The sequence below is a fragment of the Heptranchias perlo genome, chromosome 8, assembly GCF_035084215.1.
Source record: "Heptranchias perlo isolate sHepPer1 chromosome 8, sHepPer1.hap1, whole genome shotgun sequence".
Lineage (NCBI taxonomy): Eukaryota > Metazoa > Chordata > Chondrichthyes > Hexanchiformes > Hexanchidae > Heptranchias > Heptranchias perlo.
This window is the reverse complement of record NC_090332.1, coordinates 45842584-45865701: the sequence shown is the minus strand read 5'-3', so window position 1 is coordinate 45865701 and position 23118 is coordinate 45842584. Positions and strand designations below refer to the sequence as shown.

At 43.7% G+C, this 23118-nt stretch overlaps 1 protein-coding gene across 4 annotated transcripts in view; it reads left to right on the top strand.

Moving 5' to 3' along the window:
* Nucleotides 1–23118, top strand: part of pus10 (pseudouridine synthase 10) — a 74503-nt gene that overhangs the window by 16900 nt on the left and 34485 nt on the right. For 3 of the 4 annotated variants that reach the window (XM_067989057.1, XM_067989059.1, XM_067989058.1), the window contains exons 3-5: nt 487–735; nt 5195–5281; nt 19110–19144. In XM_067989057.1, coding sequence (XP_067845158.1) covers nt 487–735; nt 5195–5281; nt 19110–19144 — 371 coding nt within the window. Of the gene's footprint in view, nt 1–486; nt 736–5194; nt 5282–19109; nt 19145–20930; nt 20996–23118 lie in introns of those variants that run through there. The other variant, XM_067989060.1, reaches the window with a different exon arrangement.

The window sequence follows — 23118 nt, the reverse complement described above, 5'->3', positions numbered from 1 at the left end:
TCCCCCCTCCCTTTATAAGGCCATGCAGCTCCTCTGACTGAATGGAGAAGATGCTTGGCTGTTGGTAGATTATACTAATGCCTTCTGCTGGCTGGGCAAGATTGGCAAACAAAAGTATCCAATGGAAACCATCCTTCTCATTTCTTCTCTTTCCCCCCACCACCTTGCCCCTAATGCCATCCCATCAGCTCAGTTTCTCTCCACAGTATGGATTGGGATTCCAATCTAAAACAGATCAAACCTGTGTATTACTCTATGATGTCGTACCACTGTGAACAACTTAACACTTCTAGTGGTCCCGTACATTCTACACACCTTGGCCATGTTAATCGAGAATATTTGATCTTCACTATTATAAAGATTTTCCAGTGATCAAATTGTGATATTGTACATTGTAAATCTGAAGAGGAACAGTGTATATTTTTCCAAGTCCTACAAGTAAACAGTCACAAACAGGAACTTTTTAACGTAAGACTTGTGTTTCAGGAATTGTACACCGAACTTCACAAGTTCTTGGATGATGATCAATGTAAATCTGATGCAGTGGAAAATAATCAACCACCTAGTAAGAAAATTCGATTGCAGGACTCCGAAAAGAATGATATAGATTCAGACCAGAATGGAGCAGCAAAAGTGCCATCGGGTGAAGGCGTACTTCCAGATGATGGGGTTAGAACTTGCACTGTGTGTCTAGGCATCCTACAAGACCTATGTGAAAAAGATTTTGTAAAAAAGGTAAAATGTTTGATGCTTTATCTAAAGCGCTGCTATATAAATTACGCCATGACCTATTATAAACCTTTTCAGATGTAAGATCCTGATAATTACAGCTCAGGTTTTGCATGACTAAGTCGTAAATTACACTAATTAGCAAGGAATTTTAATGTTTCAGAAAGCCAAGATGATGCATTAATTGAATGTCTTATTTGTTTTTGTCTAATTTTTTGTTATTAGTGGGCTTATTACATTTGAGAGTATTGGATGATAAATGATTATTGATTTTCTATGTTAAAATATACCAATTAATATTATGTCCGGATTACTTAGTTAAATGTTACTTTAGATTTGCAGTACAGACACTTTTAGGTGAGACTGATCAGTGCAGCAAAACTTAGTGAGATGTTTTTTCAGGTTTTACTGTGATTAATTATTGATGGATGTTTTTCTTCTTCCTGAATAATTAGAGCTAAAAATAAAAAAATGTTTTCAAAATTGGTTGAGTTAGATTAGATAGCAAAGACACTAATTGCACCCTGAAAACTTATACTAATCATTTATTCAGTGACATGTAGACTATAATGAATATCTCTCTGTTCACATGTGCCAGTGACAAGCTCAAATGGTATAGTCATTAACAAATAGTGGGATGGGTAAGTTTATTAGGGTTTAAGAGGAAAGCCAAATGCTGCTTTACATGGGTTGAGTGGTGGAAGGCTGGCTGACTCAATGGGTTAGAGCACTGCAGTTCAACCCCTGCGAACTGAGCTTGAATCAAGACCGTAGTCATCTTTCTCTGCTGCCTACAGGCAGTCTAGATCTCTTAGTCTCCAGGATAAAAGCTAAATTGGGGAAACTGTAAGGACGGCTGGTGTGAAAGGTGGAAAATTCACACTGGTGTCTTAGAGATTCTTTTCTAAGTTTGGATTGAGGCAGAGCACAGGGAGCATTATTTCTTATTTAGCTGGACACTAAATTCCTAAAGTGAAAAAGTGCTAGCCTCCTTCACATAATGAGCACAAAATTCACCATCAAACAAAATTGTCTAATGTTAGAAGGTTTTTAATTGCTACCTTGAGAGTGAGGCTGAGCTGAACCGGGCTACACAAACTATAATGTCTTGGTTCCATGCTCATTGATACTAGAAGACTTAACCAAGGTTGAGCACAGATAAGAAAGAACTGGAAACCACTGACCCCAGCTACAGGATTTGATCCCTGCAGTCTGTATGATTAGAAATCATGATACTTTGCCTTAAAATACAGAACCTTCCAAGTTAAATCATTTTAAGCCCTTTCATCAGCCTATACTCAATCACTGCATCCACTTTATCTGGGCTGGAGACCCTAAGTGGGAGAGATTCCTCACTAGCACTCTGAGAAATATTCAGTTCCATGATTCAAATCTAGTATTCTTGGAAAATGTTAATCTACTAGCATTTAATCTGAATCTACAATGGTGATGTTGATGGTTTCCTAGGCTTCACAGGTCACTTTTACTGGACCATTTGAAGCCCGTACTGATGGGCAATATAACTCCTGATCAATTAAATTTTAAACAGAAAAGATTCTTATTTTTTTGTTTTCTTCTGCTTCCTTTTCCTAAATCCAAAATAGCATTGTCATTTGCTTAGTTATATTCTATGTTCCTGACACTTTTAAAATCAAATCAGTATACTTAGCTATATTCAGTATTTAATCAAAATGGGTGCCTGATGTTGCCATTGCCTTGAATTTACATGTCACTAGTAGAAACCATTAAATTTACTGCATTCATTGTGTGGCAATTTGGTAAAAGTATTTATTTTCTTTGATAATGCAGCAGTGTAAGTTGGCGTAAGTGTTGTAATATGCTTAAGACACACAAATATGATGTGGGCATCAATCCATTTGGGGAAACAAATTGTACCTGGCTCCTTTGTGTAATAGGCCTTCAGGTATACTAATTATGAAACCCTAACTCACCAGGAACTAGTTATGACATTGTGAGTAGTCTGAACTTTAACGGTGAAATGTTTTTGTTTAAAGCCAACAAAATGGTCTCTAATATGCAAAGCACATTGCTGTTAAGTGTCTGACTTCTGAAAATAATCAACCTTGCTTAATATTAGCAGTGGATAATGCTAGTAGCATTATAAGCTGAGCATCAGCCTTTTCTGAGATTTAAAGTGAGAATTCCCCATAAATGGTGGTGGTCAAACACTACTTATAATTATCAGTGCTCAGGACCATGGATAACCTTTACCATAATCCATTGTTTGATCTATTGCCACTTGCTGATCATACTATACAATGCTCATCACTAATTACTCTGAGTAAAAATCCTCAGAAGGGATTTTTATAATTTACTTTTTTTAAACCCCTTGTCTCATTACGTACAAGGACCTTCATCACTAAAATTGAGACTATCTCTGCCTTTGCTACATTGTCCCCTTCCTCTTGCCCCCAGGTTCCAACCTGTCTTATCTCCCACCCACTTTAATTCTGAACCCCTATCTCTCTGCAGTTCATCTTGGCTGAGACGCACCTCTTTTCACTCCATTCCCACTTCACTCCTGACCACCCAACTCCATTTCCTGACCCTCATGTAACTGACATTGTCAATAGTCTCCTTTTGTTAGACATCATCTTTCCCCTTCAAAACCACTATTATTACTTTGTCCTCAGAACACCCGCCCCGTCTGTTCTTGCCAATTACTGTCCCATCTCCACCCTCCCTTTCCTTTCTAAGATCTTCTTTAAGGAATGTGTTGTCCCCTCCCAGTTCTGTGCTCTTCTCTCTCATAACTTCCTGTTCAAATCTCTCCAGTTTGGCTTCTGCCCTTGTCACAGTAATGAGATGACTCTAACCAAAATCTGAACAGCATTGTCTGCAACTGTGACCATGGTGCCATTGTCTCCAGCTCAACCAGTCTTTTGGCAACCTTGACACCCCTTTGACCCTGAGTTTAGTTTTAGTCCCTGAATCCTTTCCATCACAAAGACTGCATACTTCCACCTCAGCAAAATTGTCTGCCACTGCATCTGCATCATTCCCTTCACTTTGTTTCTATATAATATGGCACGCAGCTATTAAAGAAAAACTCCAGGGGCATGATTTTGACCCCGAGCTGGGAAGGGGGCAGGGGGATGGTCAAATTGCGGACCGGAAACTCAGAAGTACGGGTTTCCCGGATATCCCTACTATTTTGACGTAAGGTTGTCTTTTATTTTTTTTTGTCGGTTTGCCGTCCGACTGGCCGACCTGATTGACAGGCTGGTCTCAGTCGGACGGGAGAGCAGCCATGGAGAGGATGTGTTCAGGTAAGTCTTTGATTGTATGGATGGGGGGAGGGGGGGGGCACGGGGCACTGATGGTCATGGGGGGATGTCAGTCATGGGGGGAGGGTTTGGTGGTCGGTCACGGGGGGAGGAGGTATCTGGATCGGGGGTCATCACGGGGGTCTGCATTCGGAGGGGGATAATTATGGGGGTCCATGATCATTGAGGGGGGTTGGGGGTTTGCGAACATTGGGGGTCCGTGATAGTTAGGGGGGGTCGGGGGTCATGGGTGAATGCGATAGTTGGGGGGGGGGTCGGGGGTCATCACGGGGGTCTGCGATCTTTGTGGGGGGGATTCGGGGATCGGGAGGGGGTCCGTGATCATTGGGGAGTCGATGCAGGTGGGTTTATTGGACCTGGGGGAAGCACTCCTGCTCCTCCGGGCCCACAAGGTGTTTCAGAGAGACACTTGCTTGCAGTTTTGGGCCTTCTCACCTCCTTTCACGTGGCGTGAAGGAGAAGGCCCGGGAATCCCGGCCCCCGGGGGTTGAAATTGCAAATTCTGCAAAATGGAAGCCTGCAGCCTCCTTGAAAGGATTTAGTCACTAACCCGCCTCCTGGAAGTGGGTTGGTCGCCCGCCCCACATCCTGTCCCGGTGAAAACCGGAAGTGGGCGGGTCTGAAATGATTGCGATTTTGAATGACCAACCACACGTTTTTCAATGTTAAAATCGTGCCCCAGGATACAGTTCCGCAGTTTTAACCTGGCCTGATTTGGGACCACTGTCTACACAGTATTTCTGAAACTGGTTGTGTAAACAATGCTTCTTGACTTGGCATCGGCCCGCAGCGACCTCCATCTGCTTCACTGATGGCAACAAGTAGTAGAAATTAACCGTTTATTTTTTAGGAATCATTACATTCCTAGGTTAACTAGACCACACTGGTAAAATTACATGTACAAAACATATATAACAAGTGGTTATCAATGGAAATAATAATTCTGTAATGAGTCAGTACTGAGGAAAAGGGAAGCAAGGAACAAAAATTCAGTTTTTAGTGTATACAACCCTAACAAAGTTCTCTGGTTGTAAAGCAACTGTAATAGCTTCTTTCATTAAAGTGATTCATAGATGGAAAAGAGTAGCTGTTCTTCACAGTTTTCATTGTTTTAAACTGTGTATTGCTGTGAATGGAAAATTTGTGTTTTTTTTCAGGTGTGTGGTAAAGTGGACTCTGCTGGTTATCATTTTAGCAGTCTCGTATTTTCAGTTTCACTGCCAGCACAGCTCTTGGTCAGAGAGGTGAGTCTTCCAATATATAGTTTTTAAACATTTTTTTTGCTACACGAAATTTTATATTTTAACCTTATCGTTTCTCCTTGCTAATTGCCAGTTGTCTTAACTGGAAGTTTGCTTGTCAACCAGTATGAACTGCCATAAAGACAGTAAGACAGTAAGATGGTTTTGGGTGATGAACCCTATCTCTGTCCACTGTAAGATGGTGATCTTTGAGCAGCCGACAGGAGGTGCAGCTGAAATAAAGAGAGAAGCACAGTCAGAGCTAGTTCATTGTCTCCTCCTCAACCACTGCACAAATCTTTATCCAGAATTTTGGTCAAGAACTGGTTGAACACGCTCAACTGCCTGTTCAGCCACCCTGGACTCAAACTCTCTTCTGAGTAGAAGTGGAGCATTAAACCACTTGTGCTACTGAACCTGTCTGTAATTTTTTCCTTGATGCTAAGCTGTTTAGGTAATCAACAGAAGTATATGGTCTTCAGTCTTTTCGGTCACTGTTTTTCAATTGATATAATGTGATGTCTGAAGCAACTATATACATCAGAAATTACAGTATAGAAGGAGACCATTTTGGCTCAGTGCTGGTTCTTCAGCTGGGGCATCTACTCTAATCCTATTGCCCTTCTCTTTTCCTTTGAAATACTTATCCAATTCCCTTTTAAATGATAATATAGTTCCTGCCTCAGGAACCATTTGTGGTAAAGCATTCCATATTCTAATAACGCTCTCTGGGGGAAAAAAATATTCTTCAAACTTTCCACTTTCATTCTTCTAGTTTTCATCTTGTGTTTATGCTCCTTTGTCACCGATTTTGCTAAGCAGTGGAAATAATATTTTACTGTTTACCCATTCAAAACCTTTCATAATTTTGAAAACCTCTTGAATCCTCCTTGCATTCTTTGTTCTAGTGAAAAGCCCCCCAATTTTCTGTTTTGTCCTTAACTACTGCCCCTCATTCCTGGTATCGTTCTAGTGAATCTTCATTGTAGTCTTTCCATGGCTGTAATATCCTTTCTATAAAGGGGAGCTCAGAAATGCACTCAAAACTCCAACTATGACCTAACCAATGTCTTGTACAAATTCCACATCACTTACCTGCTTTTAAACTCAATGCCCCTATGTATAAAACCCAGATTTCCATTTGCATTTTACGGCCTTTTCCATTCCTCCACTCTGCTAAAAACATGCAGGGTATATTTGCTTTTGCTGTTCTCTTTTGCAAAATCTACAACTTCACATTTCTTTGTATTGAACTGCATCTGTCACTGTCTGCCCATTCCACTAACCTATGTTCTTCTGACTGTCCCTGATTAGTCCATGCCTTTCTACATGTTCACTGATTTTATCCCACAATATTTAGAAGTTTACCCAGAACAGAGGTCAGATAAATGGTGTATCATTCCTTGGTTTATCCCCATCTCATCTTTTGAACAACTGGTGATTAGATTTACTAAATGACTTGTCATTTTCTCATGTGCTTCCACTTCCAGCTATTTTATTTCAGCTTTATTTCTACTGAAGTAAAGATAAATGAATCAGAAAATGACGCACTTTTAAAACTGTGACTTTAAGTAAACAACCTGATCTACTTGGTGTATATTCATGGTTTTGTAAATGGTTCTGTTGACAATTGTCAGGTTTAATTTCTGTGACTTTTTTTTCCCAACAAGGTGAGGCATGTCCACTCAAGGGAATGTGACACTTCTGTGTCCTAGTGTCAGCATCAAGCATATCCTGGGTCAGATGCACAGTAAAGCCCCCTGGGCTATATTTCAACAATATGTTTTACATAGAATTACATAGAATGTACAGCACAGAAACAGGCCATTCGGCCCTACTGGTCCAAGCTGGTGTTTATACTCCAAATGAGCATCCTTCCATCCCTCTTCATCTAACCTTATCAGCATCACCTTCTATTCCTTTCTCCCTTGTGTGTATCGTGCCTCAACTATTCCTTGTGATCACGAGTTCCGCATTCTAACTACTCTCTGGGTAAAGGAATTTCTCCTAAATTCCCTATTGGATTTATTAGTGACTATCTTATATTTATGGCCCCCAGTTTTGGTCTCCCCCACAAATGGAAACATCTTTTCTACGTCTATCCTATCAAACCCTTTCATAATCTTAAAGATCTCCATTGGGTCACCCCTCAGCCTTCATTTTTCTAGAGAAAACAGCCCCAGCCTGTTCAATCTGTCCTGATAGGTATGACCCCTCAGGTCTGATATCATCCTTGTAAATCTTTTTTGCACTTTCTACACTGCCTCTGTATCCTTTTTATAATATGGAGACAAGAGCTTTGCACAGTACTCTGTGCGGTCTAACCAAGGTCCTATACAAGTTTAACATAACTTCTCTTCTTTTCAATTCTATCCCTCTAGAAATGAACCCCAGTGCTTTGTTTGCTTTTTTAATGGCCTTATTAACCTGCGTCGCTACTTTGTGATTTGTGTATCTGTGCCCCTAGATCCCTTTGCTCCTCTACCTCAGACAGTTACCCCATTTATACTGGTGTTACACTTGTATCAGCCATACTTGTGATCTGAGTGAGACTACCAGTTTAGTGCCAAATAATTGAGAGTTTTACGCTGTGGACCCATATTCATTATGGGGTATGTCACTAGTACTGTCAAATGGCCCACTGTTCACTGTCATTTCTGTATTTGCATTCTTTCACAGGGACAAAATACACCCTGACTTTACAAAACTGAAACCTAGTGTGGAACAAACAGGTTTAAAAATTCACTGTGGTTCAGCTGAAATATTCTTATTTGTCCTGAAAGTAACAAATTAAACTATATTATATAGATGAAGTTGGAGGCATTGCAATGACTTACTCCCCATTGATTCAAACCTCCACTTCCCCTCAGATGGAGCGGCACAATGGGTTAATAGATTGACCTTTCACCTCTTGTATTTGTATTTGAACCTGACTTAGATTGGCTCTATGGGTCCTACATTAAAATAATTTCGGCATTGTCAGCTGAGTTCCTGGTCTTTTCTTCCCCTCCATACAAATCAAAATGAAGAGGTAGAATAATTTTGTAGCATACAGTTGCATGAATGGAGATGAGATTGAATACAGAGATGTACCTTTTGGCTGGGAATGTTATACTTTTCAAATGCAGCCCGAAAAAATGGGAGCAGTGGTTATGATCTAAAGTTAATGAAATCAGTGCTGAGTTCAGAAGGTTGTAAAGTGCCTGAATGAAAGACGAGATGCTGTTCCTTGAGCTTCCGTTGAGCTTCATTGGAACAGTGTAAGAAGCCGAGGACAGAGAGGTCAGAGTGGGAGTGGGACGGAGAATTAAAGTGGCAAGCGACCGGCAGGTCCGGGCCACGCTTGCAGACTGAGTGGAGGTGTTCAGCAAAGCAATCACCCAATCTACGTTTGGCCTCCCCAATGTGGAGAAGAGCGCATTGTGAGCAGCGATTACAGTATACTAAATTGAAAGAAGTACAAGTAAATCGCTGTTTCACCTGGAGAGTGTGTATGGGGCCCTGGACGGTGGGAAGAGTGGAGGTGAAAGGGCAGGCGCTCACACGTCAAGGTGCTGTGGGAAGGAGAGTGGGTGGTGGAACAATGGACCAGGGTGTTGCAGAAGGACCGGTCCGTTTAGAATGCTGAAAAGGAAGGGGAGGGGAAGATGTGTTTGTTGGTGGCATCGCACTGGAGATGGCGAAAATGGCGGAGGATGATCCGTTGAATGCGGAGGCTGGTGGGGTGGAAGGTGAGGACAAGTGGGACCCTATCATGGTTCTGGGAGGAAGGGGAAGGGATGAGGGCAGAAGTGTGGGAAATGGAACAGACACGGTCGAGGGCCCTGTCAACTACAGTGGAGGGGAATCCTTGGTTGAGAAAAAAGGAAGACATTTCGGAAGCACTGGTGTGGAAGATGGTATCGTCAGAACAGATGTGACAGAGAAACTGGGAGAAGGGAATAGAGTCTTTACAGGAAGTGGGTTGGGAGGAAGTGTAGTCAAGGTAGTTGTGGGAGTTGGACGCTTATAATAGATATTGGTTGACAGCCTATCCCCAGAAATGGCGATAGAGAAGTCAAGGAAGAGTCGGAGATGGACCATTTGGAGGCGAGGGAGGGTGAAAATTGGAAGCAAAGTTGATGAAATTTTCAAGTTCAGGGCAAGAGCAGGAAATGGTACCAATACAGTCATTAATGTACCGGAAAAAGAGGTGAGGGAGGGGTAGGACTGGAACAAAGAATGCTCTACGTATCCCATGAAGACCCATATGGGTTCCCATAGTGACATCTTTTATTTCACTCCACTCACTTCCTCCAAAGGAGAAGTTGTTCACTGTAAGAACAAGTTCAGCCAGGTGGAGGAGGATGGTGGTGGTGGATGGAGACTGGTTGGGCCTCCGTTCAAGGAAGAAGGGGGTGGCCCGCTGGCCGTGCTGGTGGGGGATGGAGGTGTAGAGGGACTGGACGTCCATGGTGAAAAGGAGACAGTTAGGGCCAGGGAACTGGAAACTGTTAAAGTGGCGGAGGGCATCAGAAGAGACTGGACAAGGAAGGAAAAATAGAGTCGAGATAGGAAGAAATAAGTTCCGTGGGGCAATAACAGGCTGAAACAATGGGTCTACCGGGGTAGTCCTGTTTGTTGATCTTGGGAAGGAGGTAGATGTGGGTAGCGCAGGAGATGCAACACCTGCCCTTTCACCTCCTCCCTTCCCACTGTCCAGGGCCCCAAACACTCCTTCCAGGTGAAACAACGATTTACTAATACTTCTTTCTATTTAGTATTCTGTATTCGCTACTCACAATGCAGTTTCCTCTACATTGGAGAGACCAAACTCAGATTGGGTGATCGCTTTGCTGAACACTTCCTCTCAGTCCGCAAGCGTGACCCTGACCTGCTGGTCGCTTGCCATTTTAATTCCTCATCCCACTTCCACTCTGACCGCTCTGTCCTCGACCTCTTACACTCTTCCAATGAAGCTTAATGGAAGCTCGAGGAACAGCACCTCATCTGTCGATCAGGTATTTTACAACCTTCCAGACTCGACACTGATTTCAATAACTTCAGATCATAACCACTGCTCCCATCTTTTTGGACAGGAGGTGCTGGTAATGGTTCTGATTTTTTAAAAATTCGTTCATGGGATGTGGGTGTTGCTGGCAAGGCCAGCATTTATTGCCCATCCCTAATTGACCTTGAGAAGGTGGTGGTGAGCTGCCTTCTTGAACCGCTGCAGTCTGTGTGGTGAAGGTTCTCCCACAGTGCTGTTAGGTAGGGGGTTCCAGGATTTTGACCCAGCGACGATGAAGGAACGGTGATATATTTCCAAGTCGGGATGATTTGTGACTTGGAGGGGAACGTGCAAGTGGTGGTGTTGTTCCCATGTGCCTGCTGCCCTTGTCCTTCTAGGTGGTAGAGGTCATGGGTTTGGGAGGTGCTGTCAAAGAAGCCTTGATGAGTTGCTGCAGTGCATCCTTTGGATGGTATACATTGCAGCCACTGTGCGCCGGTGGTGAAGGGAATGAATGTTTAGGGTGGTGGATGGGGTACCAATCAAGTGGGCTGCTTTGTCTTGGATGGTGTCGAGCTTCTTGAGTGTTGTTGGAGCTGCATTCATCCAAGCAAGTGGAGAGCATTCCATCACACACCTAACTTGTGCCTTGTTGATGGTGGAAAGACTTTGGGAAGTCAGGAGGTGAGTCACTCGCTGCAGAATACTCAGCCTCTGACCTGCTCTTGTAGCCACAGTATTTATGTGACTGGTCCAGTTAAGTTTCTGGTCAATGGTGACCCCCAGGATGTTGATGGTGGGGGATTCGGTGATGGTAATGCCGTTGAATGTCAAGTGGAGGTGGTTAGACTCTTGTTGGAGATGGTCATTGCGTGGTACTTGTCCGGCGCGAATGTTACTGGCCGCTTATCAGCTCAAGCCTGGATGTTGTCCAGGTCTTGCTGCCTGTGGGCAGGGACTGCATGATTATCTGAGGGGTTGCGAATGGAACTGAACACTCTGTAATCATCGGCGAACCTCCCTACTTCTGACCTTATGATGGAGGGAAGGTCATTGATGAAGCTGCTGAAGATGGTTGGGCCTAGGACACTGCCCTAAGGAACTCCTGCAGCAATATCCTGGGGCTGAGATGATTGGCCTCCAAGAACCACTACCATCTTCCTTTGTGCTAGGTATGACTCCAGCCACTGGAGAGTTTTCCCCCTGATTCCCATTGACTTCAATTGTACGAGAGCTCCTTGGTGCCACACTCGGTCAAAGGCTGCCTTGATGTCAAGGGCAGTCACTCTCACCTCACCTCTCGCAGCCAACGATGTTAATTGAACTTTTTACTTCGCCGTTCAGATCGCACTATATTTGCGCCGTAAATTGCTGGAACGTTGATCGGATAACAGCGCAGTGATGTCCAAGTCATGGGACCTCATGAACGTCGTGCCCAAAGGCTTATCTCCTTAACCAATGAAAGAAAAGGATAGAGAAAGAAACAGAGTGAATGACAGAGAAGGAAATGGATGAATTAGAGTCAAATTAGACACAGAAAAATAAATAGAGAGGGAAAGAAAAAGAGTGGATTAAGAGAGAGAGAGAAGATAGACGGAAAGGAAAGAAAAAATTTGATGAACAAACAGAAGAAGAGGACATTGTAACCCAGTTGGGTTTGGGAATTGTTGTATTGGTCCTTGAGACATTGAATGAATGGCAGGGCAGGTGTGCAAAATGTACAAACATTCTTGACCCATGAAGTATAGAAACAGTGGCCCTGCCCATCATGATCAGGAACAGTGGAACTGCTTTCATAGGAACATAGGAATTGCTAGACGAAAAAACACGAAGGCCCATTTAGTTCACCTTCTGCCATCTTGGTAGTCACATGATACAGTGATAATGGAGTTGTTGACTAATCATGACAATCAATCTCAAGCAGTTATTCAACAACAGACCCAGAAATGATACCAGGATACCCCCAGTGGTGGACAGCTTTGGGAAGCACAGATCCAAAATCACCTTTTTCCTCCCCAAGCATGCTGCACTAACCACATCATGGGCTCAATATTAGCAGGGCGGCGGGTTCTCCGCGGGGAGTCGACTGGGCGCGTGGGTAACGCGCCTAGTGAAATCGGTGTGCTCCGCACGCAATTACAGGCTAATTGGAGCCACTTACCTGTGCTTCTGGGTTTCCCGCTCGTAAGCTGTGCGGCAGGTGGACTGCGCATGCGCAGTAAGGTCTGTCAGCTGGAGGAGTCCTATTTAAAGGGGCAGTCCACCAATGCTCCTCCTGCAGCAAACAACCAATGCTAAACCATGGAGCAGGCCAGAGGGAAGGCTGCCCCAAGATTTTCAGACTCCTCACTCCAGCTGCTGCTGGATGGGGTGAGGAGGAGGAGGGAAATGTTTTTCCCGTCTGATGGGAGGAAGTGCCCTCCCTCCACCACGAAGAAGGCCTGGCTGGAGGTGGCCGAGGAGGTCACCAGCTGCGGCAATGTGCCACGAACCTGGGTCCAGTGCAGGAAGAGATTTAATGACCTAACCAGGTTAGGCAAAGTGAGTATACTTACACATTCTCCCACACTCCATCTTCCACATCACCTCCACCACCACACAACCCCTTCTGTACTGCCACCACAACGCTCTCTCACATCCACTCAACTATCATCCTCACCTTGCCTGCACGTACTCACCGCCCCTGTCCCTATTCGAACACTACCACGCAACACAATCCTCATACAATATCATGGCTATGTTGCACATGCACCCTCCCATGCATCTCCCTCACGCTCAACCCCACCCACACCAATGCATGCAGCGGTTCACCATGCAACCATCACTCAATCACATAAGAACATAAGAAATAGGAGCAGGAGTAGGCCAATCAGCCCCTCGAGCCTGCTCCGCCATTCAATAAGATCATGGCTGATCTGATCCTAACCTCAAATCTAAATTCATGTCCAATTTCCTGCCTGGTCCCCGTAACCCCTAATTCCCTTTACTTCTAGGAAACTCTCTATTTCTGTTTTAAATTTATTTAATGATGGAGCTTCCACAGCTTCCTGGGGCAGCAAATTCCACAGACCTACCACCCTCTGAGTGAAGAAGTTTCTCCTCATCTCAGTTTTGAAAGAGCAGCCCCTTATTCTAAGATTATGCCCCCTAGTTCTAGTTTCACCCATCCTTGGGAACATCCTTACCGCATCCACCCGATCAAGCCCCTTCACAATCTTATATGTTTCAATAAGATCGCCTCTCATTCTTCTGAACTCCAATGAGGAGAGTCCCAATCTACTCAGCCTCTCCTCATATGTCCATCCCCGCCTCTGTGTTTTGCCTTGATAGGAGAAGAGATGCCAGAACGCCTGGGAGAGGGCACGGACTGGAGGGGGCCCGCCACACAAGGTGGTCCTAACGGACGCGGAGCAGCAGGCATTGGATATCAGCTGCACACTGGAGTGCCTGTCCGTGGCGGATGCCGAGGCTGGGATTGCACAAGCGGCCGGTGACAGAAAGCTAACACTCAGCACTTATGATAGTGAATGATCTTAGCATCACTTGGCATCTGCAGCACCTCAACATCTGTCCACATGCCTAATATTGCTTTCTGTTCTCTTGCAGGGCCATCTGCGAGAGCCGTGACCGTGGATGTCGATTCCTCAGAGGTCCTGCCGCCTCTGAGGGTCCATCATCACATCTGAGCCATGCATCCACCAGCGCAGATTCACACACCCCGGTGGGTCCTCGTCCTCACTTAGTTGGGCTTGCACATGGTGAGTCACCATGCACATGTGAGCACAAGCAGACCCTGGTGGCAGGGGCAGCCGTGGAGAGTTCGCGTCGGTGGGAGCACTCTTCTCCAGGCTCTGCTCAGCTGGACACAGATGCTGAACCCTGGGGGCCAGCCATGAAAAGGAGAGTCATCGAGGGACAGCAGCACGTTGCCAAGGTACTGGAACAGGTGCCACGCGCACTCTCCACAATCACGCAGAGGATGGAGGAGTCCAACTCCTGCATGAGGGGAATGGCGGCACAGGTACAGGAGGACATCTCCGAGATAGTGTCGCAGGGACGTGCAGGCATCTCTGAGATAGTGTCGCAGGAATGTCTGCGGTGGAGGAAAGGCTAGCCTCCCTCGAGCGTCAAGCACGGCTCAACAATGAGTCCATTCAGGCCCTGACAATGGCTGTTCGGATTCAGGGTGAGCAACGTTCTGTCGCTTTGAATAGGCTAACAGATACTTTACAGGTGGCCTTCCAAGGCCTCACACAAGTCCTCCAAACTGCCGTCCAGCAGGGTGGAAGGAGTGATGTGGGCCTGGGCCACGAGAGGGATGATGGTGAAAGGGGACATGGACGTGGGGACGCCACTCAAAGTGCTCCCACGTCTCACTCGTTGCCCCCCTCTCAACCAGTACCCGCAATGCTGCCCCCTCTCCAGGTGGCAGAGTCTGCCCCTGCACAGGTGCAGGTGGAACAGTCTTTGGAGGGGCCCTCATGGACACCCAAACCCAGATGGCGTCGGCCCAAAGCATCTCATTGGTCAGGGCATGGACAAGAGCAACCTGCCACTACCTCTGCTGAAGCGCAAGGCGAAGGTTTTGTGAGCACAAAGGGAATGCACAAGGGTGTCTGACAATTTGTCATGTTTTTCATTTATATTTGTTTTGTTTCACATGCACAATAAATATTATTATCACCACTACTGCCACGTCTTGCTCATTCTTGACTGGCTTGTGGAATAGGTCCCTTTCATAGGGTTCACCATGAACACGCACACTTGATGCCACCCATTGTGTCACTGCAGAGTGGGTGTAGGTGTATTTGCAGGGTTCTTTTGTGCAGACGACTGAGAGACGCCGGCGATGTCCCCGGTGGCACCCTGGAAGGATGCGGAGGAGAAGTTGTTGAGGGCAGTGGTGACTTTGACAGCGACAGGTAAGAAGATGGTGCTTGGGGCAGCCGGGAGCAGCTCGGCATGAAGGAGGCTGCAGATGTCCATGACTACATGTCGAGTGACTCTGAGCCTCCGTGTGCACTGCTGCTCAGAGGTCCAGGAAGCTGAGCCTCGGTCTGTGGACCCTGTGGCGAGGGTAGTGCCCTCTGCGACGCATCTCTCTCTCTGCGGTTGCCCTCCCTCCTGCTGTGCAGGTGGATGTGTCACAGCACTGTGTTGTGGAGCTCCACGTGTCAGAGGTGGACGGCGTGGCCGGTGAGGCTGGTGATGTTGTTCGCCATCCGAGGAGGTCATGACTGCAGCTACGGTGGCCCCTATCCGGAAGTTTGAGGGGTCTGCAAGGTAGGTAAATGTGTCTGGACACCGGGGTAAAGTGTGCAAGTTTATGCATTTTATTGTGAGGAGGAGGGTGGTGGAGGCCAAACTTTGTCCAAAGTGACAGAGTGGCCTCCTGCAATGAGTGAGGGTCTTCCCCCCCGCACCTGTCAAATGGACCTTTGCAGCTGCCACAGGCTGGTGGCTGCAACACGTCCATTTCAACTGGGAGTGTTTCCCCCAGTACGGGAAACAGTCTCAGTTAATTTTAAAATCCGATCCCTCCTAAAATATCAGGTCAATCAGGTCTGTAAACAACCTGAAGTACCTGTTCAAGTACTTTTAAGTGGCACCCCACTGGCTTTAATTGCCGGCGGGAGTCCCACATGCGGGGGCTGCGTGCGCATGTGTGCACGTCAATGGGGAACCCGGAAATGGGCGGGTTGGAGCCGGGCTCCAGACTCGCCCCGGGAATCCCGGATTTTCGCAGCCACGCACGCACCCAATCGCGGGAGCGAAAATCGAGCCCCATATCTCAAACTACTCATGTACTGTATCCCAAAATGTTATTTTCTGAAAGAAATCCATGTAATTTGCATTCCTGCTTTGCATCCTGAAAATTATTGCCTTCTGTCACTAACAGGAGTGTGGATGGCAAAACTGGCACAAAATTACTGCCAAGACAGATTAAAAAGTTTTAAAAAACCTCTAGGAACAATTCACTACCTGCTGGAGTGAGATTGCACAGTTTCCTTGTTCCCTTTCTGGGCCTCCAACGTTAAGTGTCATGTCAGAACCATAAATCACATCATTAACAGGGTCCTTACGACATGAATTACCAGTCCTAAATGGCTGCAGTTGGAATAGTTCGCATCAACATCGTAAATCCAGCAATTTTATGATCGCAATAAACTTCACTGGCGAGCCTCACGGCAAGAAGTATATTTCAGCGGTTTTGTCGAAGTTAATGGCGGAGTGGCGCAAATCATTCAGCAATTTGCGGAGAATTGGAACTCATGGCGCATCTCTTTTATTGCTGGAATTTTTACAAATTAATAATGACGAGCGCAGTTAATGCATCATTATTTTCCCAGCAATTTCTGGTCTTTTGCAGTTTAGGTCCCAAGGGGGAGCCTTCAGCAGGGCTAGGGAGGAATGTTTTTTTTTTACTAATCTTTGAAATTGTTACTCTGTTAATTGTCCTTTTTGGGATAAAGTTCAAAATTTTAACGTCACCAAAATTTACCTAACTGGTGTGCATGCACCATAACGTCACCACCAAATTGATCCGCAGGAGTTCAGGTTACATTTGAGGTGAACGGAACCTCTAAACTCAAAGCAAACTTGGGAGCAATTCACTTCAAGGTCCATCGACAGAGTGTGAATGCACCCTTAATTACTGCCATTCCATCCTTTCTACCTGGTTCATCATCTCCTTCAAGCTTGGTTGCTTTTGATCTCTAATACTCAAGATGGCAGGGTACAATGCGGCTACAAGTTTGTCTCAAGGCAAAAAGCCCAAATAATGCTTAAGATTACTGCTAATGAGGAAAATCATGTCTATAATTGGAGATTTGTTTTGATTGCTTTTCCACGTTTGTATTTTTATAGTACATTTGCTCTTCTGCAATTGTTTTACCTTTTTAAGTATCTAACAGTCAAATTGGGGTGTTGTGAAAAGGCCTCATTGTAAGATGTCTAATGATACCACATAAAGTGTAATTCCTAGGCCAACCAGTAGAAGACAGCAATGCATATGCTTTTTGAAATTTTAAAATGTCACTCACATTAGTTGATTCAACTAATCCTATGGCATTTTATGGGTGGTAACTACATAGTCCTGCATAAAATAAGTCTGTTGTACAAATGTATTGTTTGCCAAATTATTATGGGCTGTTGGCAACTGTTTATAAATACTTTTTGCCTGCAACCCATTGATCAATGAATAGCTTCACTAACTAGGGGAATTAAAGCAGTACATTTTTAGCCCATTAATGTGTTCAGTGGTGCACCATTCACCTTTTTGTTTCTTGAATAAATGATCCATTTAAAATTGTAATGCAAACATTTTTAGGCCAATTCACAACTCATTCCTCTGCCCCCAAACACTTCATACTATTCCCTGTCATGAGACAGATGTGTGATATGTTTCCAAACTTCTGTTGATGGGTTCATGGGTTCCACTTGGAAAGTGTATAAAAGTGATTAGGGGTGAACTTAATCAGTGATTCTTCTCCCCTCTTCCCTGAAGGGAAGCAGTAAGCATCAGCTCATTGGCATTCCCACTGATGTGGTCTAGATGTGATGTGGAGATGCCGGTGATGGACTGGGGTTGACAATTGTAAACAATTTTACAACACCAAGTTATAGTCCAGCAATTTTATTTTAAATTCACAAGCTTTCGGAGGCTACCTCCTTCCTCAGGTGAACGATGTGGAAAATTCCACATCGTTCACCTGAGGAAGGAGGTAGCCTCCGAAAGCTTGTGAATTTAAAATAAAATTGCTGGACTATAACTTGGTGTTGTAAAATTGTTTACAGTGGTCTAGATGGAGAGCTTGCTACATGAGGAATTAGGCCCACCAATCCATATGCCGTATCACTGAATGCAATGCAACGCAACACCATCCTGGGGGAAATAATTTTTTGAGTTTAAAAGCTATACAAAAAAAGGTCAAACTCAGTTTCCAATAGTATATAGTTAGAATGGTTGTTTTTGTACATTCATGTTAGATACCTGTTTTTAAAAAGTTCAATCTGAGGTGAGTCAGTGGCATGGTGGGTCAGCACACTTTTTCAACTCTAGATTCTGGGTTTGAATCTAGCACCTTACTAATGGAATGAAACTTTGCTCTTTCTACCAGGATCCTAAGTAAAATGAACTTGAAGTAGTCTCAACCCAGCTCCTAAATCCTCAACACAAAACGATCCAGAATTCAGCACAGATTTACGGTCCCACTCAGACCACAAGGGATAGCTGGTGTGGAAAATAGGAACGGTTATAGTGATGCACTAGGGTATGCTCTTCTATGTGGAGGCATATTGTTGGGGTAGAGGAGAAACAGCCTTGATGTATTCCTGGCTATCTTGTATCTGATCCGAAGGTGCTTGATGCTGACACTAAGTGCTCAAATTCTAAAAATGTTCCAGTTCCCATCAGTGACCAGTGAAAGCTATGGTTAAAACATTTTTTACTTGTTCATAAAAATAGACAACATTAATAAATTGGGGACTTAAACATTCTTTCTAAAATTACTGGAGAAAAAAATTGATAATTACAGATAGAAATTTAAATGTTCCAAAAAAATTGAACAATTGTGTTACTGAGTGGAGTGAAGGGGATTTCTAAAATCCCTGAATAACTGGTTGTGGCTTGTCAGCTGGTGCATATCAAATATGTGGTGTTCACTTCCTCTCTTTTATTGTATGTTTTGGTGAATGGGCTGTACCTTCTGAAGACTTGATGGTGTTTCTTGTGATGTACTTGGATACTCAATCACAGATATCAGGAAATGCTACCTCATTTTAATTGTTTACACTTGTTTTTTTTTCTTTTATCTTGGGGTGTGGCCACCTACCAAATAGCATGCCACGTGGTTGCTGGTAAAACAGGAAGTAGGGTAAGTAATCATTACAGGGAATTTTTCTTTGTACTTGTTTTGCAATAACTAAACACAGTATCTGTCACTGCTTTCATTTTCAAAGAAGCTGTTCTTTGAAATTACACAGCACTTTAAAAATGGGCTAAAACTTTTGTGAAATTAAAAATCTTTTATTTGTAAGATAATCGATTTAATTTTTCACTCTTTTTGTCAATTTTACGTTTTATATTCAATGTGGTCACTTTCTAATCCTACCCTGCACCCTCCAATCTCTTTGGTTCATGTGAACTAGTAAAAATGAAACTTGACAAGACAGCTCACTTTTCTTCAAATGCCTAAGTGATGTCGCTTTTACATAGTCACATGAAACAGAAAGGCTGGCTATACTTAAAGTAGATAAGTCACCCGGTCCAGATGGGCTGCATCCTAGGTTGCTAAGGGTAGTAAGGATGGAAATTGCAGAGGTGACGGTCATAATCTCCCAATCCTCCTTCGATATGGGGGTGGTGCCAGAAGACTGGAGAATATGAATCATAGAATGGCTACAGCATAGAAGGTCATTTGACCCTTTGAGCCCATGCCAGCTCTTTGTAAGAGCAATCCAGTTAGTCCCATTCCCCTGCTCTTTCCCCTTAGCCCTGCAAATTTTTTCCCTCCAAGTATTTATCTTTTTTGAAAGCCACGATTGAATCTGCTTCCACCACCCTTTCAGGCAGTGCATTCCAGATCGTAATTACTCACTGCGTAAAAAAGTTTTTCTTCATGTCGCCTTTGGTTCTTTTGCCAACTACCTTTAATCTGTGTCCTCTGGCTCTTGACCCTTCCACCAATGGGAACAGTTTCTCTTTATTTACTTTATCTAAAATATTCATGATTTTGAACACTTCTATCAAATCTCCTCTTAACCTTCTCTGCTGTAAGGAGAAATGTTACACTCTTGTTCAAAAATGAGTCTAAGGATAAACCTGGCAACTAAAGGCCAGTCAGTTTAACCTTGGTGGTGGGGAAGCTTTTAGAAACGATAATCCGGGACAAAATTAAGAGTTACTTGGACAAGTGTGGATTAATAAAGGAAAGCCAGCATGGATTTGTTAAAGGCAAATCGTGTTTAACTAACGTGATTGAGTTTTTTGATGAGGTAACAGAGAGGGTTCATGGGGGCAATATGGTTGATGTGGTGTACATGGACTTAAAAAAAGGCGTTTGAAAAGTGCCACATAGTAATAGACTTCAAGAGGACATAGATAAGCTGGTGGAATGGGTGGACACATGGCAGATGAAATTTAACGCAGAGACGTGCAAAGTGATACATTTTGGCGGTAAGAATGAGGAGAGGCAATATAAACTAAATAGTACAAGTCTAAAGGGGGTGCAGGAACAGAGAGACCTGGGGGTATGTGTGTACAAATCTTTGAAGGTGGCAGGACAGGTTGAGAAAGTGGTTAAAATAGCATATGGGATCCTGGGCTTTATAAATAGAGGCCTAGAGTACAAAAGCAAGGAAGTTATTTTGATCCTTTATAAAATACTGGTTCGACCACAACTGGAGTATTGTGTCCAATTCTGGGCACCGCACTTTAGAAAGGATGTGAAAGGTTTAGAGAGGGTACAGAAAAGATTTACTAGAATGGTTCCAGGGGTGAGGGACTTCAGTTACATGGATAAACTGGAGAAGGTGGGGTTGTTCTCCTTAGAGCAGAGAAGATTAAGAGAAGATTTGTTAGAAGTGTTCAAAATCATGAATATTTTAGATAAAGTAAATAAAGAGAAACTCTTCCTTTTGGCAGAAGGGTCGAGAACCAAAGGACACAGATTTAAAGTGATTGGCAAAAGAACCAAAGGCAACATGAGGAAAAACTTTTTAACGCAGTGAGTAGTTATGATTTGGAATGCGCTGCCTGAAAGGGTGGTGGAAGCAGGTTCAATCATGGCTCTCGAAAAGGAATTGGATAAATACTTGAAGGGAGAAAATTGCAGGGCTACGGGGATAGACCAGGGGAATGGGACTAACTGGATTGTTCTTACAAAAAGCCGGCACAGGCTCGATATGCTGTAACCATTCTATGAACATCACAGAAACATTGTTTAATCCTTGGTGTCTCTGTAGAAAACTGAGGCTTTCATAATTGGTTAAAAATATCAGTTGATATTTTTGGGAATTTGTGAAAAGTAACTGCCCAGTGAAAGGCAAGGCTTATACATGATTTGTAATATGTATAGTTATTGACAACAAAGTTCTTTTGAAGAGATCAAGCATGTAATACTTATTATAAAGTAGATCTGGTAAAAAGAAAAGACTCTGAGAACCCTGTTAAATCACTACAGAGCCAATGTCGAATCCCTGAACACCATATAAAGGACCAGAGTCCTTCTCTCATCATAGTTTAATGCACATAAAGGATGACTGCTTCTCAAATCATACTAATTGGAACGATTCCTTCTGTCTTTATAAGTTCACTTCTGTTGTACGTCTCACTGACTCCCTTCACCCGAGATGGTAGGATGCTGTGGTCCATTGGTACATACACATTAGTTTTGCTCCATATTAGCTGATATAAAGCAGGCCTTGTGGGTGAGGTTGGCTCCCTCCATGTGCATTTAATTTTGTCTCAATGATCTGGTTGAGAATTGGTGAAACTCAACTGACATTAAGTCCTGGAAATAGATTTCAGCCACGAGGTGTTACTTTTCAAAGGAAGTTGCAGATAGCAGGTGATGGGAAAAGCAGGAAATTACAAATCAGTAATCTGATTAAGGGTTCAGATGTCAAATTGAGAGAGCAAAGTGAGTCATTCGCAATGCCTGAGAAAAGTTCATTGATTCATAAGTGGAACTTAAGTCCACTTTGCCATATTTTTCAATTGCAAGAGGAAAATGACAATTTTTATTATCAACAGTTCTCAAAGAATTAAATGTTCATTGTATTATTGGTGTTTTCTTCTTTTGCATGAAGTTTGGATGATACAAGTTATAACGAGTGCTTTACTTATTACTTTTTGACTCCATACAGTTCATATGTGATAAATGGTGCAGCTCCATTGTTCGCCAGAAATCGCTGAGTGACATTGAGCCACATCGTATTGAGTGTTACAGTCCCAACTCAGTTGATTTTTTAAAAAAAAAACTGAACCACTAGGTGCAACTCCATTAGGACTGGTAAAATGAACCGACTCAGACTAATATTATGCTGCATTCTTGCTTAAAGAAAGCACTACATAGACAAAAACATAAACCTAAGTCACACAAAAACTGAGGATATTTTTGCTTGTCCAAATCTTCTGTAATTTGTGTTTTCTCTCTATAGACAGTTAGGGACATAGCCAACCAAAGAAATCCTTTTGTGCTTTGTTGTGGTTTCTTACTTTAGCTGGGAGTCTTGGTTGCCATCCCATTTCTGGCCTCTGCTATGCAGTTTTGATTTCTCTTAGTAGATGTAGTCTGAGTCTGGTCTTGTCTGTTTTTCCACCATCTCAAAATGGACTTCTCTGCTGCTACACAGACACTAGCATGGGTCAGAAAGAGTGAAATTGTCCAGTGAGGGCAAGTGAGTTGAAATATGAATCAAGATTGATACTCAAATTTAACCTCCTAATAGATTGTTCACAGCTTCAGTTCTATTACCTTCCTAATAACCTGAGTAAATATTTTTTGGAAAGAACTATGTCATCTGACAGTACTGTCCTACATATTTTTTTATATACAAAAATCCGAGCCTTTGATGTAATGAAAAATCACAAAGCACTTCACAGAGGCAATGCTAGACACTGAGCAATCATGGGGAAGGCTTAGAGTGTGGCACCCAAGGCAAGGTGGAAGGGGAAGGTGACAGAGGGCAAAAGAGGTAAGTTTTGAGGATGCTTGTGAAGGAAAGGAGAGAGGTGGAGAGGAAGGGGAGTAAGGAGACCATCCGAAGTGTGAGGCCCTGGAGAAGAAAAGATGTTTACCAGATGGACACAGATTGAAAACCATTTCCCAAATGATGTGGTGAAGGA